This window comes from Micromys minutus (assembly GCF_963924665.1).
Source record: "Micromys minutus genome assembly, chromosome: 1".
In the NCBI taxonomy this organism is placed as follows: Eukaryota; Metazoa; Chordata; class Mammalia; order Rodentia; family Muridae; genus Micromys; species Micromys minutus.
In genome coordinates this window covers 81,621,376-81,643,123 of record NC_137969.1, presented here as the reverse complement: position 1 = coordinate 81,643,123, position 21,748 = coordinate 81,621,376, and the positions used below count along the sequence as shown (strand labels likewise).

At 35.5% G+C, this 21,748-nt stretch overlaps 1 protein-coding gene across 2 annotated transcripts in view; it reads left to right on the top strand.

The window, feature by feature from the left end:
* The window catches only part of COP1 (COP1 E3 ubiquitin ligase), a 109,815-nt gene that overhangs the window by 69,227 nt on the left and 18,840 nt on the right, over positions 1-21,748 (top strand). For both annotated transcript variants that reach the window (XM_080924475.1, XM_080924474.1), the window contains exons 12-18: positions 7,539-7,682; positions 9,342-9,450; positions 9,774-9,855; positions 11,754-11,870; positions 17,070-17,187; positions 19,197-19,321; positions 20,585-20,745. In XM_080924475.1, coding sequence (XP_080780601.1) covers positions 7,539-7,682; positions 9,342-9,450; positions 9,774-9,855; positions 11,754-11,870; positions 17,070-17,187; positions 19,197-19,321; positions 20,585-20,745 — 856 coding nt within the window. The remainder of the gene's footprint in view (positions 1-7,538; positions 7,683-9,341; positions 9,451-9,773; positions 9,856-11,753; positions 11,871-17,069; positions 17,188-19,196; positions 19,322-20,584; positions 20,746-21,748) is intronic.

Genomic DNA, 21,748 nt, shown 5'->3' with positions numbered 1-21,748 from the left:
GCTTACGGTAACTGACAACAGTTCAATGCATACTATCAAACCTTTAAAAAAATCAAGTACTGACAAAAATATATTCATATAGTTTTATTCCAAAATGTTTTAAAAAATAAATAAAATTGTATGCTATTTAAAAAAATGAAGGCTGTGATGTCAGTAGTGTATATAATCAAAAGGTACCACAGTCCATTATTGACCCAAAGATTTTTTATGACTCTGCACGTATGGGCCAATGTGCTCTGCCCTCATCACTCTGATTTAGATAGTGAAACGTGCTCACTTTCTTTTTCTGGTGCTGTTGATAGAACTAAGACACAACCCCTCAGTCAATTACTCTGCACTTAGCTTCATTCCCACCCTGTCTTAGGTTACAAAGTTACCTTGGTTATTTCATTTAAAACTTTACTTACATTGTTACCTAAGTTTGAGAGTAAGAGCTATTTTCATTCAAATTCCTTCCTATTGATTTTTGTAATGGGATGTACCTGGCAAGTTCTGTTTTTTTTTTTTTTTTTTTTTTTAACTGCTTTATTTGCTTCTAATGGGAAATTCGAGATATGAAATGGGTTTATTGTTTGTTGGTGCATATCTGTGTGTGTGTGTATGTTTGCTTACTCAAGTGTATGTTCATGCACACTTCTGTGTTGGAGGTTTATGCATGCACATAAGTATTTCATAGCTATCTCATTTTACTATGAAGGGGTCGGTTTCCCACTGAATTGATTTAAACCAGTGGTTTTCAACTTTCCTAATGGTGTCTAGTACAGTGTAGTTCTTTACTATACAGTTCCTCATGCTGTGGTGACTCCCAACCAAAAATTATCTTCATTACTACATAACGATAATTTTGATACTATTAGGAATCATAACATAAATATCTGTGGGTTTTGGTGGTCTTAGACCACCGCTGCAAAACAGTTGTTTGATCACCAAAGGGATCTCAACTAACAGGTTGAGAACTACTGATTTAAATAAGTATAATTACGATTTTATATAAGTTTTTCTGAATCTGAGTTGTTAGTGCATCAATCTTTTGAGTTTTAGTTGCCCCAAGGAGAAAGACATCTTAGCAGACAGAGCGCTCGGCTTTCAGAGTGGTGCTGCACTACAGTCTGTCAGGTCGTGTATTTGTCAATAGCCAGAGGGAATGGTAGAGTCAACGTAGAAGGTAATTGCTTGAACATAAAATTTTGTGAATTTATGGAATTAAAGGCAAAATGAGCACTGGTAAAATAATTAGATAAAAATACATGGGGACTTTTACAGTGTAGCCTCAATTTTTAGTACCTCTGCCATGAAATGAGGATGTTCATTAAGTCAGAATAATGATCAGCAGTCACGTGCTAGACAGTCCCAACCCTCTACCTGATTTTAGGTAGCTTACAAGTAAGAAAAGTTTCTACATTTAAAAAAAATGTTAAAAAACAAGATGAGTACTATTTTGTATATGAGATTTATGTGAAATTCCAATTTTAGTTTTCATAAATTTGTAGAGCTTTTTATTGTTTTGAGACAAGTTATATCTAGGCTGCCCTTAATCTTGCTGAATGGCCAAGGATGACCTTTTGACTTCTCATGCCTCCATTTTGAGTAGTAGGATTACAGCAATGGACTTTCCATTTTTGTGCATTTCTGGATGAACCCAGGAAGCCTTGTATACTAGGAAAGCATTGTGCTAACTGAGCTACATACCCAGGTCCTCATAAATAAAATTTTATCAAAATATCAATATTCCTGAAACAAATGAATACATACTACTTCCCCTACTCTAGCATACTGAATAGCAGTTTAGTGACTTGATTTAGAGAACTATGATCACATATATTGCCACATAAAAATATTTTTCTCATGTTTATAATACTTAAAGAAGGTAAAATTGATGAATGAATGTGTGGGAACGCACTTTAAAGAGGTGAAACACAAGACCATACAGTGAGTGGTTATCAAAATTGTAAAACTCTAGTTCCTCATAAAAGTGGATGGAGGCCTCTGCAAAAAGTAAAGATTGCTTAAAGAATAAAGCAAAGTTAGAATTGGCTTGGTCAGAACAGCCTAGATCCAAGGCTTCATGGAAAGCTCCTGTAAGCTCAAAGGCAGTGTCTGTTTTGGTAAATTAGGTTTCAAAGCTCCAAAGCGTTTGGTAACATAAGCTGTTGCTCTTTATGGAACCAGTGGGCAAAATAAACCCCGTCATAGCTTATACTCTTGCTATCTGTGTCTCTCCTACTTAGGTTTATAAGCATTTGAATCTCAATACCCAAAGTCACTTAAAGTTCTATCTGGGTCTGATAAGGAGTGATATCAAGGTCCTGATAGTATGGAAGTTAGCTCTAAGCTTTCACATTTAATCTTTGGCCTAGCCTACACCAAATGACTTAACATCTGCATGGTAGAGATTTTGGGTTTACCTTATGTATAGTGTTTAAAATAATGCTTAATCAATGTAATTTTTATTATAGGAGTTTACTTACTAATGACACTTAACTGCTTTAGGATGAAGGCCATGAATGGCCCTAGTTTTAATTGACTTTGCCTGTGCTTGCACTCTCTAACTATCTGGCAATGTCTTTTTCACTATAATAATCACTTTCTAAGTCTGTGGTCTGTTTCTTTGAAATTATAGCTCCCTGTGACTCTTGAGGCACATATTCTGGTAAATGAGATTTTAACAACTGTTCTTACTATATTTTCTCCTGATAATTTGGGCTCTAGTGCTGGGGGATATTAATCTACCTTGTTTGTTATTACTTATCTTCAAACTACATAAAGATATAACAGACTGTAGACTATGGCAGAATTGAGTGCTTTGTGTTGCTTGTGCACACTGCACTGAAAGTCTAATCAGTTGTGCTTTATGGTCTGTTGCCTTGCTGCTTATCACTGGACTTGTGGCTCTTTTGACAAAGGTCAGTTTCTAATACTGAAATTATTTTTTCAACTGCTAAAATAGATTATGTTCTTAAACAGTTGAAAATTGTAGAATGTGAAAGAAAAAATGCAATTTCCATGTTATAAGTGCATCTCCAATAATATTATTTTTCAAAGTTAAAAAGTGTGTTTCATTATAAACAAATCCTATGAGGTTGAATTGTTTACTAATGACAGTTTCATTTATGCCTATAATTTGTTTTATTCCTCCCGTTTCTTTCTACCACTTTCCCATCCCAACTTCATGTGTGTTTATTTTATTTTGAAAACCAAACCCATAGAGTCCACCCTGGTTCCTCTGTGTGCACGGTTTAGTGCTCACCAGTGAAGCAGAGGAGCTTACAGCATGCATTGCGTCATCACAGCTGTGTGTGTGCATTTCAGTGCTCTGCCTGACAAATACTGTTTTGTTATAGAGACCTCCTGGCTCTTACAGTGTTTCTGTCCCCTCCTTTGTGGTGATTTCTGAGCCCTGCTGAGGAGGAAGTCTTGATATGGGTATTGCATTTAGAGTTGAACATTCCACAGTCTCTTAATGTTCTACAGGTTGATCAATTGTGAGTCTCTGTACCTATTCCATCTTCTGGAGGGCAGAGGCACACAACAAACAAACGTTGATGATGGTTCACAGGTATACTAATCTGTGGATATAAAGATAAGAACTTAGTTGTGCGGTTTCCCCTCAGGTCAGTGACCTAGCCAGTTGCACCTTTTGGGGCTTTAAAACTGCTGAGAGTGTCATTGGCTGCTCATAGTTTTCATAGCACTATATTCTGGTCATGCCAGTCATCATTGAAGCTGGTAAAGTTTACATTTGGGAGGGTGGGTAAGATTGTTGATTCCCTCCCACCCTCACTCCCACCCCCATTGTATGAATAAAACCTCCCGCTACTATTATCTTAGGGTTTTGTTGCTGTGAAGACACCATGATCATGGCAACTCTTACAAAGGAAAACATTTAATTGAACTGGCTTATACTTTTAGAATTTTAGTCCATTATTGTCATGACAGGAAACATGGTGGCATGCAGGCAGACATGGTGTTGGAAAAGGACCCAAGAGTTCTACATCTTGATCAAAGGCAGTAGGAGGAGACACTAGGACTAGCTTGAGCATATGAGACCTCAGAGCCAGCCTCCACAGTAAGGCAGTTTTATTCAGCAAGGCTACACCTCTTAATAGTGCCACTTCTATGGGCCAAGCATTTAAACACATAAATAAATCTATGAGACCCATTCCTGTTCAGACCACCACAACTATGAAAGCTAGCCAGTAGGGGTGAAGCTTCTATGTCAGTACTGGTTTGCTTTTTCCATGTCCATTAACTCTAGTATGTGGTATCTTCAGTATTTACCAATGGAGTTTACAAGTTCTGGAAACGAGCAGTTGAAATATCTTGCAGTGTTTCAGCATGATGGTGGGAGTTCTGTAGGACAGTGAACAAAATCTTGAAAAGAGGTAATCTATATTTGACACTAGGCTTGTTATTTGAGTATATGGTATCTAGAAAGCATTTTTCCTGCCTCCTCTTTCTTGTAGGGTAAATTCAATTAAAACATTTTTAATATATGTATACGTGTAGATTTCCACATGGCATTTTCAATTGTCTTTTGATTGATGTTAGTCATTATATTTTAAGAACTTATTTTGTTGTGATAAAACACTATAACCAGGGCAACTTACAAAAATACGAGTTTATTTTGGCTTATACTTCTAGAATGATAAAATGTATCATGGTTGGAGAGACATGGCAACGGGTGTAGAAAACTAAGAGTTCACATTTTCAGCTACAAGCATAAAGCACAGAGAACAAGCTGTAAGTAGGGAACTGCTATGAAAATTCAAAACCTGTTCCTAGTGAAATATTTCCTCAAGCAAGGTGCCATGTTCTAAATTGTTCCCAGTAGCACCACTCCTCATTTAAAACACCACTGTCCACTGTTGTTGCTTTCATACCCCATCCTCTACCCTGATCTCTTATCCCTGCATCATTTAATCTTGACTGTTTCATCCATCTTTGCCCTGTTTGTACCACCTGCATTCTATTCCCATTCACTTGAATCCTCTTCATTACTAGTTTCTTTATATATTTGTGGTTATCTGACTTAAATATATGTATCTTAAGGTTCAATGCTAGCATCTACATTAGTGACAACATGTGGCTTTTGTCTTTCTGGGTCTGAATTACTTCACTGAGAATGACTGTTTTCTGGATGCTTCTCTTAATTAAGTATGAAGTGACTATCTTTTCTGACTAGTTTTTGCTCGAAGTCTATTTTGTCAAAGATATCAAGAAGTTAATACCTACTTGTTTCTTAGTTTGCTTAATTGGTGTTTTAGTTTCCTTTCTGTTACTGTGATAAGCACCACAACCAATAGCAATATGGGGAGAAAATGGTTTTCAAATAAGTCAAAGCTAATATTCCAGTCTTTCATTGAGGAAGGCCAAGGACCTTAACCAGAGTACGAGGTGAAGTACGACTGGAGGAATGCTACCTACCTGCTTGCTCAGTGTGTTTTCTTACTTAACTGTGGCACTGCCTACAGTAGTCTGAGATCCACTCAACCGGGCACATCAAGAAGATGCTTCACAGACTTGCCTATACACGAGTCAGATGAAGACATTGTGCGTGCAGATTGGGTTTTTTCCTTCCCAGATTGACCTTACCTGTGTCAGGACTTAATGAAAGATGTGTGGCAGTTTTTGTCCTTTTGTTGGTTTGTGTGTTATATTTTATGTTATTATTATTATTATTATTATTATTATTACAACAATGTCAGGGCTTTGATATTCCCAGTATAACTTGTCTTTGGTTGACATGTGACATGGTTTGGTTTTTTTCTGCCTCCCAGGGCAGCCTCAAAATTAGAATCCTCCTGCCTCAGCCTTTGAGAATTATGATTATAGACACGAATCATCGTGTCTTTCTCTCCAAAGTCCTTTTCAAATAATCCAAAAGGAAGAAAACAGCAATGAGACCAAAACAAAATACTGATTTTTTTTTTAACAGTCAAGTTTAGAGTAAGGTAAAGAACCTAAATGATGATGAGGGCTGCTAGGAAAAAGACATATAAAGCCAGCTTTCAACAAGACAACACAGGTCATTGTTTAGGACCTCTAGTCAGCTTTTTCTGCAGTATTTTTAAGTTAACAGGTTAGTGCTTAAACTTTTTAGTATTAAAATTTAATAATTGGCCTATACTTAAGTCCATACTTTGACTTGTACATTATCGTACTTTTGTTTTCTTAGTACCTGTTTGTAAATTGAGGGAATGTATTCAAGGCTTATCTTACTTGTTACTAGGCATTACTAAATCACCTCAGTGAGAGAGAGAGAGAGAGAGAGAGAGAGAGAGAGAGAGAGAGAGAGAGAGAGAGAGAGAGAGAGAGAGAGATATGAATATATTACGGGCATCATCTCTGAAGCCAGACTACCTGAAAATTAAATACCATTTAAAAAGGTACCTTTGAGTAGATCATTTCACTTTAACCCTTATAATTCTAAAATGTTGATAATAATATTTTTCTCATATGGTAGTTAGGAGAATTAGTGATTATAGATCAGTGAGAATTTCTCTAGGAAGAACACTTAGTTTATATTGAGAAATATTGAATATAGAGGTTCATTTCAACTTTCACCTGTATTAGGCAATCTAGATTTCTGGCCTCTGATAAGTATGGAGGCTGCATGTTAAATTCCACAAACATGAATAAGATCTTATGCTTTGCAATGAAGTAGCTTAGTTTGAAATTTGTGATTCAAAGAAGTTACAAGAGCGTAGTGCATTCTCCAAGTCCTGTAAAAGGAGCAGAGGGTTTTTTATATTGTTCTCTGTGCAATAAGGGTATGCATTGACATTCTGTGATTCAGAGAGATAGTATTTGGGAAATAAAAAATAGGCTTGAGGTAAACTAATGATAACCTAGTTTTTCTTTTTGTGAATATTCTGTCCCCTTGTCACCACTAATTGCTTCAATAATTCTCTGTGTACATTGATTTATTTATTAAAATGACAGTAAGTACCTTGAAAAAATAATGACAAGAATTTGTGAAAAAAAATTATTGGTAATTTTCTTTCAGCATTCATAATATTTCAAATTATTAAAGGTTTCCATTCTAGGATGTAATATAGTTATTAAAGCTAAACTTAAAAAAAACAAAAAACAGGCCACGTGTCTAGGAACAAAAGATCACATTGACACTTAGAGCTCTGTACTGTTCCCTTACTCTTGTAATTCAATGCTGATGACTTAATTCTGAACATGTGGCCTAGTGAGACTTGACGATATATGAAGAAGCTGCCTTATCTTTAGAAATAGAACTTCTTTGAAAAGAGAAAAAATGTCAGTTGGGGTCACAGCTCAGGGGTATCATACATAATTGTCTAGAATATATATATGTGTGTAGAATACACACACACACACACACACACACACACACACACACACACACACACATATATATACACACACACATATATATCTGCCCTAAGGTCAAGCCTCAGCACTGGGGCAATAGGGGGGAAAAGTAAAATCCTGAAAATTTGCTATAGATAACATCACAGGGTTGGATACATAGTGTCATAGACATGTGTGTTCTTCCTCCCCTTTAGTATTGAATTTGACCGGGATTGTGACTATTTTGCAATTGCTGGAGTTACAAAGAAGATTAAAGTCTATGAATATGGCACAGTCATCCAGGATGCAGTAGATATTCATTATCCTGAGAATGAAATGACCTGCAATTCTAAAATCAGGTATTTCTCTCTCTTTTTGGGGGGGGGGGGCAAAGTAGCTGTTCATATTAGTGATAAATATGACATTATTTTATTTTTTCCATGAGACTCTTATTTAGAGAGCATTCTTTGGTTGTATTTAGAGAATAATTTGTAGGCAACAGGTTTTGTACATTAGGCAGCGACTTGGTGCTCTAACTTTTGGATTCTGGGATATTTGGTATTAAGTTGAATCTAAGGTATATGTGTTTATATGTGTGTTCTAATATTAGTGAAAAACTAGTATGTTCTTTTTTTATTTCCTAATTCATGCACAGCAGTTTGAGAGCCCACGCATTTATATTGGCATCATACTTGAGAATTTATTATACTCCTAAGTAGAGAATATATTACAAAACAGGAATTTATTAAATGCTTATGTGTTAGACATAGTCTTAAGTGCTTTAATAGTTATTTGATGTGGTTACCATTATTACCCACACTCACAGTTGAATTGCACTAAAACCTAAAGTATATAGCTTGCCTGGGATGATCCAGCTAATATGTGGAGGGATGCAGATTGAGGGAGTTTAATTCTCGAGTTGCTGTTCTTAATTCCTTTGTACTGATTTATAGCATATAGCTATTACAGTAAGATTAATTGTACTATACTGTACTTTAAAATGTCACAGTAATAAACTCAGCAGAATACTTGGTTCATTTTAGTATTCATGCTCATTGTCACCATAAAGGAGAATGTAATACATTTTAAGTGTGCTACTGCCTGCTCTATCATGGCACATGGGTGAATGTATAGCACTTGATGACATATGACAAATTCTAAGTGCCTGAAATTGCTCAAGGACAAAGCTGACTGGGCTGGGAAGACCAGTACCTAAGTACAACTAATTAGAGTTGTCCAGTTTGTTTTCACCAGTTATGAAATGCACTAAGTTAACCAGAGTCACAGCTATTAAGTGACAGATCTGAAATTAGAGTGTAGTGTGTCTGAATCCATAATGAAAAACTGAGTTTATTTTCAGATTCAGATGATCTCCCAATCCCTAAAGTTGGCCATAAATACAATGGAGAGAGCAATATATTCTTGGATGTTAACTGCTTTTCTTAGTGCTTTATTTACTAATCCACACATTTTAATGTGTACTGTTTAACATGTATATGTCTCAGTAATAGTTTACTGCTTTAGATGCAGACTTTTAGAGAATAGCTGAAATCATAAGTGTTAAAGCTTTAAATCTATTGCATGATTTTAATTCGCACTTCAGTCATACATTGCATTGATCAGGACCTTTTGAATGTAAAAACTGAAATCCAATTCAAACTCATTAATTTAGCTTTATGACTTGGCACAGCTAACTATAGGGGCACACCAGTCTTTCATATTATTTTGCTGTACCATTCTGAGTCACCTGAGCTTCATCATTGTCATTAACAGTTACCTCAACTCTCAGCTCTATTTGTCACACACATTGTGATCTGAATTAAAAAGTGGTAAACTTCAGCATTTGATGGTTTACTATTAATATGAAAATCTAGATATTTCTAATGTCTCTTTCTGGATTATTGTGAACTGATAGAAACCATTTTGAAGAATGTTCATCTTCCTGAACACACTGAAATTCATTTTACCCCAGTGTTACTATTTACATCTTAAAAGTTTTAGCTTTTTCTTTTGTTCAGCTGTATCAGTTGGAGTAGTTACCATAAGAACCTGCTAGCCAGCAGTGATTATGAAGGAACTGTTATACTGTGGGATGGATTCACAGGACAGAGGTCAAAGGTCTATCAGGTAAATATGGATACTGACTATATATTTAAAAATTATATTTTTTGTTTTCTTAACAATTTGAAGTATTTATATGCTGTATAATTAAAATTTTTAACCACTATTTAGTATTTTTATACTTATAATAACTGTAGTAGTAACAAGTGCTTTTCTAAAGAATTTCTCATGCTTTATTTACAGAATATTAAATACATTTACAGAAGCAATAATTGTAGTAGTAAATATGAGGCTTTCCTCCAGTGTCCTTGCTTTTTATTTGATTGCAGTTTGCTTAAGCAACCCATATCAATAAAGTGTTTTCCCCCTCCTTCCCCTCCTATATCAAGGAGCATGAAAAGAGGTGTTGGAGTGTTGACTTTAATTTGATGGATCCTAAACTTCTGGCTTCAGGTTCTGATGATGCAAAAGGTACTATTCATTTCTGTTTCCCCTTAGAAGATCCCACTCCTTTAAACTCTGTTTAGTGCAGCTGTGCAAGTTATTTATTGAAACTCATGCAAGTTCTTTGTGAATCAAAAAGTAATTTGAGTGGGAAATCAGTTTTTTCTTTTGAGTCAAGGAAAAATGAATGCACAACATTTTCACAATAGTGTTTTTGTATTTGTGCCATGCACTGCCAACCAACTAAATTGCTGGCAACTTCCTAAAAACAATTTCTTTATGTGTGTTTGTATGAGTATGTATGTGTCTGTTTGCATATATGCCTCTGGAGTGCGTATGCATACAGAAGCCAGAAGAGGGTGTCAGATCCCTCAGTTGGAGTAACAAGCATTAAGAGTACACTAGCATGGGTACCGGGGTCAGAACTCATGATCATTCATATGTGTGTGTGTGTGTGTGTGTGTGTGTGTGTGTGTGTGTGTGTGTGTGTGTGTGTGTGTGCGTGCGTGCGCGCTTTCATGCGTGCGTAGTTAACTACTAAGTCATGTGTCCAACCCCTGCAAGTCATCTTTTAACCAGATTTTTTAGATATATCATCTAATAAACTTTATTCCCTCAAGTATTTAGAAATTTGTTATTTTCTGCTATTCTTCCTATCATGTTACAGCAGTTATTATGAACAGATTACCTTACTTGAAAAGTCAAGTCTACTAATCTTTTTTGAATGTGTGTTTGTGACCTGCAATGATAAGTACTAGTAAAACCAGCTTTATAAACAGACTCAAATGGAACAACTCTCAGATATTAGAGGGAAATAAAAATTATGTGCTCTAGAAATTGTTAACTGATTCAACAGTAGTCATATTCAAAATATGGTGAATATTTTGTATTTTAACAAAATTATGAAACATCATGGTAGAAAATACTGTATTCTCGTTTCTGAATTTAATTCTGAATTAAAATAGACATTCTATTTTAATGTCTCTATAATTAAATAAACAATATGTTTACATTGACTCTTATTCTGAATAGTTTTTATGCTATAACTGAACAAAACTGTGTCTGGTATTTCTCAGTAGGAAAATTGGAGTCCTTGTGTGGCATATCCCCCTATGTGGGCTTGTTAGGTAGCCAAGCAAGTCTCTATCCACTTGAAATTTCAAATCCAGGGAATCTGATTCCTTCTGCAAGGTTCTGTAGGCATCTGCACACACATGTATACCAAACCCATATAATCATGTAAATGGAAATAATATAAAATATGAAATTTTGGCAAGATTAATCTGATACGGGCTTTGTGCAGGTAGCCACATGATTGTGATACCATTCCATGTCAGAAGTCAGCATTTCACAGCAGTTTTCCCATCTTGAGCTCTTACATATTTCACTCTTCTGAGATGCTCCCTAAGATGTTCCTTACTCGTGGTGTGGATTGGGGGGTTAATATCCATGTCCCAGTTGGTGCTGAGCCCTGATTCTTATTCTCAGTGTCTGACTAGTTATGCATCTCTCCATTGACAAAGCTTGAGAGCAGCCCAGGTCTATCCCCGTTTGGAGTTTTGAAGTGTTTTAAGTCTTAACATACCTCATGCAAGTGAAATGTGTGGTTTTCATCAGAATGTGTGACCTTAACTTTCACTGTAGAATATTGAGATTAATAATACATGTCTAATGGGCCCAACATCAGGCTCCAGAATAGTGTTTTGTATGTTTATTTTTGGGTCCTTGATACCTATCTTTGTGATGTCACTGTTCATATCTGTTGATTTTTACCATTGAAAGTAAGCTCTCAGTTTCAAGAACTGTTCTGTCATATCATTCAGTTTAATGCTTCATATTGACACAAAAGTTATTTGAGTAACACTTGTCAAGTTACAGAAACATTTGCTTAGTATATTGTTTTATTTTTATCACCACTTCCTTAGTGAAGCTATGGTCCACCAATTTAGACAACTCTGTGGCAAGCATTGAAGCAAAGGCTAATGTGTGCTGTGTGAAGTTCAGCCCCTCCTCCAGGTACCATCTGGCTTTTGGCTGTGCAGGTAAGAAATAAAAGTTTCTTTTAATTTTTGCTTTAACATACTTAAAAGTACATTTGAAAATGAATTGAAAGTTACTACTTCTGTAATTGTGAGCTTTCTTTCATTGTTAAGTTATGATACGCTGAGAGGTGCATCATTCTCATCTGCTGCTATTCCGAATTGTGATATTCTCTCACCTGTCTTTAACACCTAGAGATGGGTTTGTGGATTTTTGTTTGCTGTCTGCTAAATGTTTATGTGCATTTTTCTTAGACACTGACAGAATAGTGTTTATTAAACGCTGTACTGAATGGATCAGGAATGTTTTTTAAAGAAGCCTATCAATTTCTTTGACTTGATTCATTTCCTGTTATGTATAAAACACTGCAGGGGAATAAACATGCCAATCATTTATCACAAAGGACATGCCAAGGTAGTATTTTATGAATGATAGATACTCTAGTCATAGCAATGAGTTATTTGAAGTACTTTTGCAATTCTGTTTCACTCTTATACTCAGAGTGGTGGTTTTCATTGTGCAAGAGCCATGAGTTTCAGAATAAGTCCCATTCTTGCCCTACTCTTAATTTTTTGTGTGCTTTTATTTTTTTATCATTTTAATAATTATGTTACAAGTAATGTGAGCAGCTCCTGCTACTGTGACTTCTGCACTGTCTTGGTGGGATGGAGACACTATGAATAAAGCTTCCCTGATTATTTTATGTCTTCTGTATACATATAATCTCTTCTACTGATCCTGGTAGTGCCTGGTGTTGGTTTGTTACATATGGCATATATTATGTTGAAGTATGTTTCTTCTCTACCTTCTTTTTTCAACTGTATTATATAAAGACCTGATGAATTTTATCAAGTATTTTGTCTGCATTTGATGAAACAATGAACATTTTAGTCCTTCAGTGTTTTTTTGTTTTTGTTTTTGATAGAGTATCAGTGTCATTGATCTGTGTATGTTGAGTCATCCTTCCATCTCTGTCAGGAAGTAATAGGTTGTTTTCTGAAACCTTTCTGCCCCACTTTTATGTTTATTTAGTTTGTGTGTGTGTGTACAATGTGGGGTACACAAGTGGAAGAAGTCATAGGACTACTTGCCCCAATTAATTCTCTTTACCTCCTTAATTTCAGGGATCAAAGTAAGGTGGTCAGGGTTGGTTGCAAGTGCCTTAACTTCATCTGAGCCATCTTGCCAGTCCCATTTTCTAGGTTTTTTGTTTTTGTTTTTAAGGTTTTTTTTTATTTATGTATTAGTGAATATATGTCATGGGTATGTAAGCCCATGGAGATCAGAAGAGGGTGGCAGATCTGGAGCTAGAGTTACAGGTGGTCTTGAGCCATGTGTTGCTGAGAAACATTCTTGGATATTCTGGAAGAGCAGCACTCACTTGTCCTGTTTTGTTTTGTTTTGTTTTGTTTTTTTTTTTTTTTTTTTTTTTTTTTTTTTGGTGTGCACATTTGTTGCAATATGCTTCCTCTTCTACTGCTTCTGCTATGTTCTGTCAGTGTAGGCATATTGTGGTATTTGTATTGGGAAATTTAAATCTTTTTCTTTTCAATTTCTTTACTTCATTGATTGTTCATAAGTTGTTAGCTTACATGTAATTATATATAATGTCCAGAGTTCTGTTAACTGATTTCCAGGTTAATTCAACTTACAGTTGGAAATAATACTGGACAATTCAATATTTTAAAGTGTACTGAGACTTTTTTCATGGCCTACAATCTTACCTGTGTTGGAGAATCCTCCATGCATTATTGAAAAGAATTAATACTTTCTAATGTTGGAGGGCACATGCTGTAAGGGAATCTTTTGTCCACTTGGTGCAGTGTATAGTTTAATTCTCTTGTTTATAGATTTCCTGTTCATATATTCTGTGTATTAGTGAAAGAGGCTTAACTCCTCTATTACTGTACTGTAATCTCTCCTAAGACCTATTAATATTTTTATGTGTATTTAAATGCTTAAATCTTGAGTGCATTCATGCTAACAGTTATTCCTCTTCCTCTGAGTTGGCCCCCTTATGTCGTGACCCACCTTACCCTTTTTGTTGATAGCTATACTTGGCTTTAAAGGTGTAAAAACCCTCATGCCAATAGACTGAATGTATTTATGTCTTTAATTATTTTTATTTTGGTTGTTTTGTTCTTTAATTGCTTATACAGTGCTATTTAAGACTGAATATTCATACCTATCACCCCTTTGTCATCTCTCTTTGACAGTTTATATTCATTTTGGTTAGATGACAGTTCCATGGGTGTTGTTAATGTTTATTCACACCCAATAATGTCTTTACATGAAAGGATTAAGGATTTATCATCTGGCATTGAGCTTATCCTTCCAGATATTTTAAATAAGGTATGACTTTTTTCTGAGTGTACAGCCAGTACTGCTATTTCAACGCTACAGTGATTCCTACTAACAAGGTGTAACAGTGCTTTCAAAAGAACAGTAAGAGTACCTGAAAGGTGTGCTTCATCACTGAGGCTAAGGTGGGCCAGGCTGCCTTTTCCTCAGCCAACAGCCTCTTGGAAGACACTGATTTTTTTTTCTCTCTAAAATGATCATGGACTAGACCCCATGTTCCTATGCAGCGATTTGGTTACAACTTCCTTTAATCTATAGTATTTATGCCTTTGTGCGTGTTCTGCTAGGTATTGGGTTCAGAATGACCAACGCCTCAATATGAGTCCTCCTTAGAGTACACAATCTGTTAAGACCAACACAACACAAAGACAGGGTTTTCTTTAGCCTTCGGGGATTGGATTCTTGCTTAGCATTGTGCTATCCAGGCTCAGGGAAGAGGTGGTAGAGGCAGTTCATTGATTACAGACCAACTTTACCCGTCACTTTATTGCCTGAGCGCTGGCTTGGGAATTGACCTTTGGACTGTGTCAGATGGTGGACTGCATCTTCATGTACTGACACTAGGCTCTGAGTTTTAGGCCTGGAGATAGTTTCTTTCTTCTTTCTTTCTTTCTTTCTTTCTTTCTTTCTTTCTTTCTTTCTTTCTTTATTTTTTAAAAAACAAAGATAATTGTACAAATTTTCAGCATTTTGGCATAAAAGTATATGAATACATTTTTTAAGGTTGCAATTAAGTATTTGTGGGTACATATACATGCACATATGTATATATGTAGCAATAATATAGGAAAAGAGGCTATTCATTTGAGGGATATGAGAGAAACTAGGAGGGGCTGTAGGGAGGAAAGGGGGATGTGATACAGTTCTATTTTAATTAAAATATATTCTTTTTTGTTGTTATTGTTGTTGAATTTCACACAGTCTGTGAGTTGTTTCTGGGGTGTTCAGAGCTATCTGGGGTTAGTATCCCATTATCAGTGACTACGTATTATGTCTGTTCTTTTGTGACTGGGTTATCTCACTCAGGATGATATTCTCTAGATGCATCCATTTTTTATTAAAGAATTTCATTAAGTCATTCTTTCTGATAGTTGAGTAGTAAGTACTCCATTATGTAAAAGTACCACAGTTTTTTATCCATTCATCTACTGAAGGAAATCTGGGTTCTTTCTAGCTTCTGGCTATTATAAATAGAGCTGCAATGAACATTGTGGTGCATGTATCTTTGTTGTATGTTGGAGCATCTCTGGGGTAAATGCCCAGAAGTGGAATAACTGGGTCTTCAGGTAGTACTATGTCCATTTTTCTGAGGAACTGCCAGACTGATTTCCAGAGTGATTGTATCAGTTGACAACCCTACCAACAGTGGAGACGTGTTCCTCTTTCTCCACATCCTCACCAGCACCTGTTGTCATCTGAGTTTTGGATCTTGGCCAATCTGACTGGTGTAAGGTAGAATCTCAGGGTTGTTTTGATTTGCATTTCCCTGATGGCTAAGGATGTTGAGCACTTCCTTAGATGTTTCTCAGCCATTCGATATTCCTCGACTGAGAACTTTTTAAGTCTGTACCCAATTTTTTAATAGGGTTGTTTAATTCTCTGGTGTCTAGCTTTTTGAGTTCTTTGTATACCTTGGATATTAGGCCTCTATCTGTGGGGTCGGTAAAGATCTTTTCCCACTCTGTTGGCTGCCATTTTGTTTTCTTGACAGTGGCTTTAGCCTTACAGAAATTTTGCAATCTCATTAAGTCCCATTTGTCAATCTTTGACCTTAGAGCTCGAGCCATTGGTGTTCTGTTAAGGAAATTTTCTCCTGTGCCAATGACTTCTAAGGTTTTCCCTACTTTCTCATCTAATAGTTTCAGTGTACCTGGTTTAATGTGTAGATCTTTGATTCACTTACACTTGAGCTTTGTACAAGGAGATAAGAAAGGGTCTATTTTCATTCTTCTGCATGCTGAGCGCCAGTTGGACCAACACCATTTGTTGAATAGGCTGTCCTTTTTCCATTGAATGTTTACAGCTCCTTTGTCAAAAACCAGGTGACCATATACTTGAGTGCTCATTTCTGGATCTTCTATTCCATTGAGCCACGTACCTATTTCTGTACCAGTTCCGTGCAGTTTTCAGCACAATTGCTTTGTAATATAGCTTGAGGTCAGGGATAGTGATTCCCACAGATGTTTTCTTGTTGTTGAGGATGGATTTCGCTATTCTAGGTCTTTTGTTATTCCAGATGAAATTGCACATTGCTCTTTCCAACTCAATGAAGAACTGGGTTGGAATTTTGATGGGGATTGCATTGAATCTGTAGATTGCTTTTGGGAAGATGGCCATTTTTAAAATGTTGATCTTTCCAATCCATGAGCATGGGAGATCTTTCCATTTTCTGAGATCTTCCTCGATTTTCTTCTTTAGAGGTTTGAAGTTCTTGTCATACAGGTCCTTCACTTGCTTAGTTAAAGTCACACCAAGGTATTTCATAGTTTTTGTGAATATTGTGAAGGGTATCTTTTCCCTAATTTCTTTCTCCACATGTTTGTTCTTTGAATATAGGAAGGCTACTCATTTGTTTGAGTTAATTTTATATCCAACCACTTTGCTGAACTTGTTTATCAGCTGCTTGCTTCTTTTGGGCTAAAACAACATGATACTGTGATCCCTCTCCTGGATTCCTTACCCCCTGATGGTAGTTTCATAAATGTTTCAAATTACTGTTTCTATGTGAAGATGATCTTGACTCAGCCACCCCTCTTGCTCTGCTGAAAACACCAAATCAGTTAAATTGTTTTGCCTTACTTTTCTTCAATTGCTACATTCATCTTTTAATTTTATTTTAGATCACTGTGTCCACTACTATGATCTTCGTAACACTAAACAGCCAATAATGGTATTCAAGGGACACCGAAAAGCAGTGTCTTATGCCAAGTTTGTGAGTGGTGAAGAGATTGTTTCTGCGTGAGTATTATTTTTGGAGGGGGGGAGCATGATTCAGGGGTCTCCTCATTAATGTTGGAGGTTTATGCAAAGACAGACCTCAGATTACTTTCTCAGATAGCAACAGATTTACATGTCTTTCATTAAAATACATGTACCTTATCTGTTTTGTTTACTTTTATATTTCTTGTGAATAAAATAAAACATTACTTTTGTTAGGCCCTCTTAAGTTATGTTTGTAATTTAATTAACATTTGAGCTTCAAATTTTATTTTTGTTACTATTTCTTCTGAAGAAGTAACCAACATGTTTGGTGCCATAGAAAGAAAAATAATTTGTTGAAGTAAACCAGTGTGTTACTATATGAGTCTACTGTCAATGTAGTAGTAGAGTGATTATTGAATTTAAATGACTTCTTGATTTTTATAATAACTTAAACCAGTTTCTCAGTAAAATCTATTTTAAAGAGATCTTTTTAAGTGTATTTGCTTATACCCAGCAAATGTTCCTTGTAGAATTTTTAGTTTCTTTTTTTTTTTTTAAGTAATAAAATGTCACTGATGTAAAGTAACTTGTTGTCAAACAACAGAACTTTTCTAACAATATAGGTAGTTCCATATTTTGGTTATTCATCTCATAATCTAGTAAAACAATATGTAATTTCTCTCTACAGGCCTTTTTATTATTTTTACTTGGTTTCTTATCTCTCTTAGAAGATTGTATCTACCAGTGCCTTGAATTCTGCTTTGTACCTTCACGGTCACACCAGTTGCTTTAAGAATTTGGTGACTTGGCAAGGCAAAAAGTATTTATAGCTGAGCTTGTCAAGGGAATTATGAGGGTAATTACTTAGTAAATTTAAGTGGTAGCTGAAGTGTATTCCCTCTTTAGAGTAACTATAACAGGCAGAAAATAACCTAAAAATGAGATGCATTGTAAGTGGAAACATAAAATTCATTGCAACACTGGAATAAAACAGATTAAAGCACATTTCTTTTAATTTTTTTTCTTTAAGATTATTTAATGTATATGAGTATGCTATCTTCATGAACACCAGAAGAGGGCATCAGATCCCATTAGAGATGGCTCTGAGCCACCGTGTGGGTGCTGGGAATTGAACTCAGGACCTGGCAGAGCAGCTAGTGCTCTTAACCGCTGATGTCCAGCTTCTAAAGTACATTTCTAAAAGACCTCAAATACTTAAATCAAACCGTTTGGATCTTGGTAGTATTCAGTTGTAAGCTTCTGAACCTCAGTTTTATCATCTCCAAAATGGGGCTCTAAGTTTTTTAATCTTTAGTAAAGAAAGTAAGACCTGTATCATATTGTCCTGTTCAGTAATGATCATTGTAATTGAAAAGATTTAGTTATGTATTTTTTAATAAATATATTTACAAAGTTTCTTAACAAAAGTAAAACAAGCAATTCGGTATAGGAAATCAGTTTGCAAAATAGTATCCGTCCTAAAATTGCCTTTGTCTATTAGAATTATCAGTGATTTTTATGTGCAAAAAAAGAAAAAAAGTTTTGGGCAAGCAACTAGATTTATATAGTCTTTCAGCAAAATAAACTGCATCATGTAATTTCCAATGATACCTCTCCTGTAGAAGATAGCATGAAAATAATTTATATCTATTATACCACTAACTTACTAGTTGAAAGGTAAATCACAGTGAGAAGAATGAGGGTCTCCCTAAAATAAAACATACCTCTCATGGCAGTCTCATTATTTATTGATGGTGGGATGGTAGTATTGGTGCCATTAATGCTTCCTTTCTGTATACCCAGGCATTATTGAAAGCCTGTTAAACGAGTTCAGTTTTCAGAGAGTTGGGTTCATTTAATTCTATAAAATCGATAGATACTCATATCATATTTCTCTGTTAATACTGGAGCCAATGAGGACAAGACTCAGATATGTAGGCACCACAGTCTACATTTTTAACCACTAGATTGCTTTTTTAAATTACTAGTGATGATAGTTTCATACCATGAAATCTAAAATTTATTCTTCTTTGTGTTTATCTCAGCTCAACAGACAGCCAATTAAAACTGTGGAATGTGGGGAAACCATACTGTCTACGTTCCTTCAAGGGTCATATTAATGAAAAAAACTTCGTAGGTCTTGCTTCCAATGGAGATTATATAGCTTGTGGTAAGTGAACGTGCCTTTTTAAACAAACTTTGCAAAGGTGTGTCATGGCAGTTTTTAGAGCAGTCTGTACTAGGAAGGCAGCATCACAGCCTTGATGCCTAGGATTGAGTTCTTTTCTTTTCCAGTCGTGCTGGGCAGCATTTGTTTTCCTTTCTACAGATGAGCCCTGTATTCACAGTATTGCCAAAGACTTTTCACTGATCTCCTGTCATTCTAAATATGCCACAATTTTTGTAGGTGTGTTATAAACTATAGAAACTATTAATTTCTGAGTAGTATTTCACGAAGACCTCTTTTCAGAAGCTTGATACTCATTTTACCCCGTCTAGTATCCTTTGATTTAGCCGTCTGGGTTGCTTGACTCTAATTTATGAGTTCTTCTTACATAGAATTTGTGCAAATTTAAATCAGAAGTGGAAAAGTTCAATTTGCTATTATTCAAATATTCTGATAGAGCAAATGAACTTTTGTCAATACTTCAAATGATATTGTTCTTATTCTTTAAATTGTATTTTCTCTTAATGTACGATCTCAAATACCACCAAAGTAGATTTGCAGCACAGTTATCCTTAGAAGCTCCTGAAGTGTGTCAGTGTGACTTCTCATCTGATAGAGTAATGCTATACGGGAAATAGTCAGTTGTTTGAGCCATTCAAATTGGCCTTTGCAAGTATTACAACTTTCATTTTTCTCTCTTCATGGTAATATTTTTAAAGCAGTTTACTATTCTTGTTTCAGTAACAACTTTTTAATGCACAGAGCTCTGCTATGAGTGATATTTTTTGTGTTGTTGTTGTTGTTATAAAAACTTCAGTTTTAGAATTAACATGGTTAAGTCATTTAACAATACTATTTCTTTAAATTAGTAAACAATAGTTTTTGTACCATTTCTCACATGGTTCCCAATTAATTGGTCTTGTGATCTTGTCTTTCAAATTTGAATATAAAAGATAATTGAGTCTCTTTAGTAAAAGTTAGATTAATAATTACCGTCTAAATGTGGTTGGGAACTGGGGCCAGAAATGAAGTTCACTGTATCTTAAAGTCTTAGATTCAGTTTCCAGCACAGAGTGCGGAGATGATAGAAAGGATGAAATTCTAGCTGGCCATGATGGCCGTACACCTATGATCCGAGCATCCAAAAGGCAGCAGGAAGCACTTGTAAGTTTAAGGACAATCTGTGCTACATAGCAAGACTCTCAAATATTTATGTATTCTAGTTCTAATCTCCCGTTCTAAAACAATTACTTTATTTCTTTTTAGGAAGTGAGAACAACTCCCTCTACCTGTACTATAAAGGACTTTCTAAGACTTTGCTAACTTTTAAGTTTGATACAGTTAAGAGTGTACTAGACAAAGACCGGAAAGAAGATGACACGAATGAATTTGTCAGTGCTGTGTGTTGGCGGGCACTATCAGATGGGGTAAGTTTTCATAAATTTATTTTAAGCATGGCATTTTATATAATGTTTATGAATATATGTAACAGATTGTTTTATTGCTTTTGTTTTAGATTTTAAGGTATAGCTGGATAAATGGTGGGTGTTTTCTCTTTTTGTCAGGCATCACAATGTGGGGGGTGGGGACAGTGTTGGTACAGTTAGTATACCATAAGTATACAGTGTCTGTAAACCTATCAGCACGGACTACAATTCAGCTTTCAGTCCTAAAAGTTCTCTCATTGTCATTGGCGGGTATATCATGCCATACATCTTCTGTACCATGTTTTAGCACAGCATTTATGTCTATGTTTATATAAACAAATACTTAATATTAAATATGTCACCAGTCTTCGATAGTACTTAGTATTAATGCAATAGCAGTACATATTTCAGCTTAGGAATATATATCCTGGGGAAATACTGGGCTGGACCATGGAGCTTTACATAAGTATATGATGGGATGTTTCCACAACAAGAGAATAAACAGGTCATTTCTTAGCATGTCCACACTTGCCTTGAAACATGATAGAAGGATTTCTAGACTAGGAATTAGCTACACTCAAAGAAGCTTCTTACGGGCAGAGAAATGGGAGTATAGTGTTCCTAAGCTACACTATATGTGTGACATTAAGTGAAGAAATGTGATCTAGGGTAAAACAGTGAACTGAGGGGTCCTGCACTGCTGGTGCCCATGGAACACAGACTTAAATTATCTATAAAAAGGAAATTAACTTAATTTCTCATTTTTTTTCTTTTGCTTTTTAAAATATAGTAAGAAGGGCACAGTAGCAGCTTAAAAGGCATAGGAAAATATAAGACAAAATAAATAGAAACTCAGCATAGCAACACACAACAGAAATAGAATGATAACAGCTCTGGATTACAGTTAACTCGCATGGCTTATAGTCACCATGCTTATAAAATGAAAGACAGGATTGAAAATTGGGAATTGGAAACAAGTTTTAAAATGAAAATACACAATGAA